Here is a 4454-nt window from a genome sequence, read left to right on the forward strand (position 1 = left end):
ATATATATATATATATATAGATGACAACTGGGAATTTTTATGAAATTATCTACTTAGACAGACATGTGTCTGCAGCAAAGTTTCAGCCAAGCCAAAAGTAGCATAGTGGTAGAATGATAAGATTGATAGGGCAGTCAAGGCTAAGAGACAGGTTTGGAAAGATTGGAAGAATGGTGATAGCCAGGAGCTCTACTTAATGACAAGAAGGGAAGTTAGTTTTCAGGTTCAGCAGGCAAGTACAGTTGGTGCCATGAATAAACAAAATAGAATTGGTGGTTTGATTAGTTAAATCAGTTCAAAGAACAAAGGGTGCATAGTGCTGATACTTGGGTGTGGCATATTGAAATTGAGTGAAATGTACTGGTGAAAGAAAATTAAATTATTCTATGCGAGCTGGTTTTGGAAAATGCAGAAGAAAGAGTTTGAAAGATTGGTGGTTCAGTTTAAAATATGAGCAAAGGAAAAGAATGGTGTAATATGTGGACAATGTCAAATTTGGTTGATTTGGGTGTGGTATGATAGCCAAGAGCATTTTATATTTTGATTCTTTGAATATAATGATGACTTTGAAAAAAATTGAGTTTGGTATCATTAATGCAAGACAAGAAGTAATTGATAACTATTGATACTTGGCAGTATATTATCCTAGCAAAATTATGAAATGAGAATTTCCATCTAGAGTGATTCAAATTATTTTTCATTTTTAGTTGAAATGATTATTCATTTCAACTAAAAATGAATGGTTTCCTACTAAACAGTTATCTTAAGAAAAATATAAAGTGAGATACGTTCCAGAATATTAATTGACTTGTCCCATAATACCTATCAACTTATGTTATTGTTCAGTAGTTAACATTGTTCTAAATGATCAGTTCAAAATTTGTATTTGCAGTATCATATTAGAAATAAATGAAGAAATGTAAAAAATTTGTTTTTGTTTTTTTTATTTTGCAGTTTAAAAAATACTTTTATTTTCTTTCTTAATCAGGTTCATCAGATTCCAATCCACCTAAACGAGTAAGTCAGCATTTTACATTTTTATTTAAATGCACTAAAAGAGATACTTTTGTGCTTCATTATCCAAATTTAGAAATTACTTCTTACAGCTTGAGACAAATGTGTGCACAATAAGAGTACAAGTATATTTGCTATATTTTAAATTGGCATCACAGGTTACTTATTTGATAAATTCATTTGTTGGTTTAATGTACTATATATAAAGAGAAAGAGAGACATACTGGGTATTTATATATATTGGGTATTTGGGCTAAACTTGACAGTTTGCATAAAAAGAAAAGAAACCACTATCCTTTAGATCAAAAAATTTCACAGTACCTGCCATTAGCTTACACCACAGCCTCCAGACATCCCTTGATCTTAGCATCCAGTTTGACCTTACACGTGTGTGTGTGTGTGTGTATCATCATCATCGTTTAACGTCCGCTTTCCATGCTAGCATGGGTTGGACGATTTGACTGAGGACTGGTGAAACCGGATGGCAACACCAGGCTCCAGTCTGATTTGGCAGAGTTTCTACAGCTGGATGCCCTTCCTAACGCCAACCACTCAGAGAGTGTAGTGGGTGCTTTTACGTGTATATATATATATATATATATATATATATATATATACTCCTCCTATGTATATGTAAATGTGGTATATATATATGTGTGTGTGTACGTATGTGTGTATATATACATACATACATACATACATACATACATACATACATACAATATGTGACCGCGTGTGCATCGTTGTCGATTTTCTTTCTCTGTCTTCCCTTCTTTGGACTTTTCCTATATTTCTGATGAAGAGCTCCGCTCGAAATGTGAAATCCTCTTTCTTTTCTTTCCTTTCCTGAGCGTCCAATAACACTGTACTTATTCCATGTCCTCGCGTTGTTGTTTTTTCATGTTTTTTCTTGCTTGTTCATGTTTGGATTGACTATATATATATATATATATATATATATATATATATGATGAACTCTCCCGTTGGTTTCGACATATGAGGCTCCAACAACGTATTCTTTCTTTACGATCAACATATACCTGTTTAGGAGTGTCAGGAAAATTGTGAACCAGTGGCCTCTGCTTGACACCTCAAATTTGTTTAGGAGTAGGGCAAGATTGGCAGATTATTTCTGTTTTCTTGATGCTGATGGTCAAACCAAAGGCTTTACATGCAGCAGAAAACTGGTCTAGAAGTTCCTGAGCTTCTTCTAAAGAGGTTGCTACTAGTGCAGATTCATATGCAAAAAGTAGATCACAAATGATGCTGGTGCATAGCAGTGTCCTGGCTTTAAAACACTGATTATTGAATAGTGCACCACTTGTTTGAAACTGGAATTTGACATCACTTTGTTACCAAAAGCATACCTCAGCATCACTGAAAAGAAGAGTGCAAACAAAACAGGAGCCATAACACAACGTTGCTTTGTGCTGTTTGTAACAGTAAAGGAAGCCGATGATTCCCCGCCAGACACAACAGCAGCCTTCATTCCCTCATGAAAGATGATAACATTCAACATCTTGTTAGGTATACTAAGCTTTTTCAGAACTTTCCATAGTGATTGTCGGTTAACAGTGTCAAAAGCCTTAGTAAGGTCAACGAATATCAAGAACAGCTCTTGATTTTTCTCATGTACCTTCTCCATGACCTGTTGGAGAGAAAAGATTATGTTAATAGTGCCCATGACCAGAGCGAAATCTGCACTGTGATTATGGATTGATATCATTTACATGTTTGATGATCCTGTCAAGAATTAGTCAAGCAAGAATCTTACCAGCAATAGACAGAAGCAATATTCCACGATGATTATCACAGACACTTCTGTTTCCTTTGTTCTTATATAGATGTTGAATTGAAGCATCCTTGAAGTCCTGTGGTACACAGCCTACCTTCCAGATGTTTATGAAGAGGTCATGTAGTTTCTTAAAAAGCTTCTGTCCACCACGTTTGTAAATTTCAGGTGGGATAGCATCTCTGCCAGGTGCTTTACCAGAGGAGATCTGTTTAATAGAGTTTACTACTTCCAGGAAGGTTGGCTCCAGAGACAGTTCCAGTATTATAGTTTGCTGTAGAACAGACATTATGATGTCATCATTAGTGACTAAGGTGGAGTTAGTTCAACATGGCTTCCAAGTGATCTGTCAGATTTGTCAGTCAGCAATGTCTCTGTATTCAATGAAAAAATAGGAGTAACACTGTGCTCTTGAGGACCATGCACTTTCTTGAGGACCATACACTTTCTTGAGGCCATCATAAAAGGCTTTAGAATCCTTTCTGTCTGCAGTTTCCTGGAGTTCAGTAGCCTTGAAAGACCACCAAGCCTCCTTCAGCTGTCTCAGAGCATGTTGGACCTGGCCTCTGCATTTCTTGTAGGTATTCTCTTTTCTGGATGAGCTCTTATCATTTATCCAAGTTTGGTGAGAGCTGTACATTTTATTTATCGATTGTTGGACATCTGTGTTATTCTTGAACCAGTCTTGATGTTTACGAACAGGAAGACCAAGAGCCTCTACAGATGCAGAGTGCGTTGCATCATACAGAGCCTTCCAAGATGATTCTATGTCATCATTGATATCCACAGTGTTGAGTGCAGTGTCCAACTTGATAGATAGCTCAGCCTGCTTTTCAAGTTTTCAAAGGCAGAACATTAATGCACCTTAGGTACTGATGACTTTTGTAGTCTTGTGTGTTTCAGATGGAACATAGCCTTACTACAGAGAAGAGAATAGTCAGGAACATGTAATATTAAAGTCCTTAATATCTCATTTCTTAGTAATAACATAGTCGATGAGATGCCAATCCTTAGATGTAGGATGTATCCAGGTCATCTTACAACAACTTCACTGTTGAAAAAAAGTATTTGTGATGCTTAGACTGAATTTTCTGCAGATGGAGAGCATATGCTGACTGCTGGAGTTCATTCGACCTCACCATTGTGACCAAGTACTCCCTCCCATGCCTGATAGTAAGTACCAACACAAGCATTTAAGTCACCCATAAGGATAAGTTTATCCTTATGGTGATAACTGGAGATGACATCACGGAGTTGGTTGTAAAATTCATCCTTTTCCTGCTCATTGCTGACTATGGTTGGGGCATAGCAAGTGATAAGGGTAGCACAAGTGTTGTGATCAAGTTCTAATGTTAGTGTAATGATGCAATCAGAAATACCTCTGGGTAGAGAAAGAAGGGATCTTGCTATTTCTCTTTTGATGGCAAAACCAACACCAGCATGGCATGGCTCAGCTTCATTTCTCCCTCACCAGAAAAATATGTATCCACCTTTACTTTTTTCTAACTGTGATGATCCTGCAAGAAGAGTTTCACTGAGTGCAGCTATGTCAATTTTGTATTTCTTTAGTTCAAGGGCAACCAGTGCTGTTTTTTGTTCTGGAGCTGAGTGACTGTCTTGGAGAGTGTGCACATTCCAAGAGCCAAGG

The 4454-nt window shown here is 36.9% G+C and overlaps 1 protein-coding gene across 1 annotated transcript in view; it reads left to right on the forward strand.

Moving 5' to 3' along the window:
* Positions 1 to 1228, forward strand: part of LOC106878777 (general transcription factor 3C polypeptide 3-like) — a 197661-nt gene extending 196433 nt beyond the window's left edge. Inside the window, exon 13 of the mRNA XM_052970961.1 lies at positions 989 to 1228. Coding sequence (XP_052826921.1) covers positions 989 to 1131 — 143 coding nt within the window. The 3' untranslated portion in view covers positions 1132 to 1228. The remainder of the gene's footprint in view (positions 1 to 988) is intronic.
* The last annotated feature ends 3226 nt before the right edge of the window (positions 1229 to 4454 follow it).

Source organism: Octopus bimaculoides, chromosome 10 (genome assembly GCF_001194135.2).
Source record: "Octopus bimaculoides isolate UCB-OBI-ISO-001 chromosome 10, ASM119413v2, whole genome shotgun sequence".
Classification (NCBI taxonomy): Eukaryota; Metazoa; Mollusca; class Cephalopoda; order Octopoda; family Octopodidae; genus Octopus; species Octopus bimaculoides.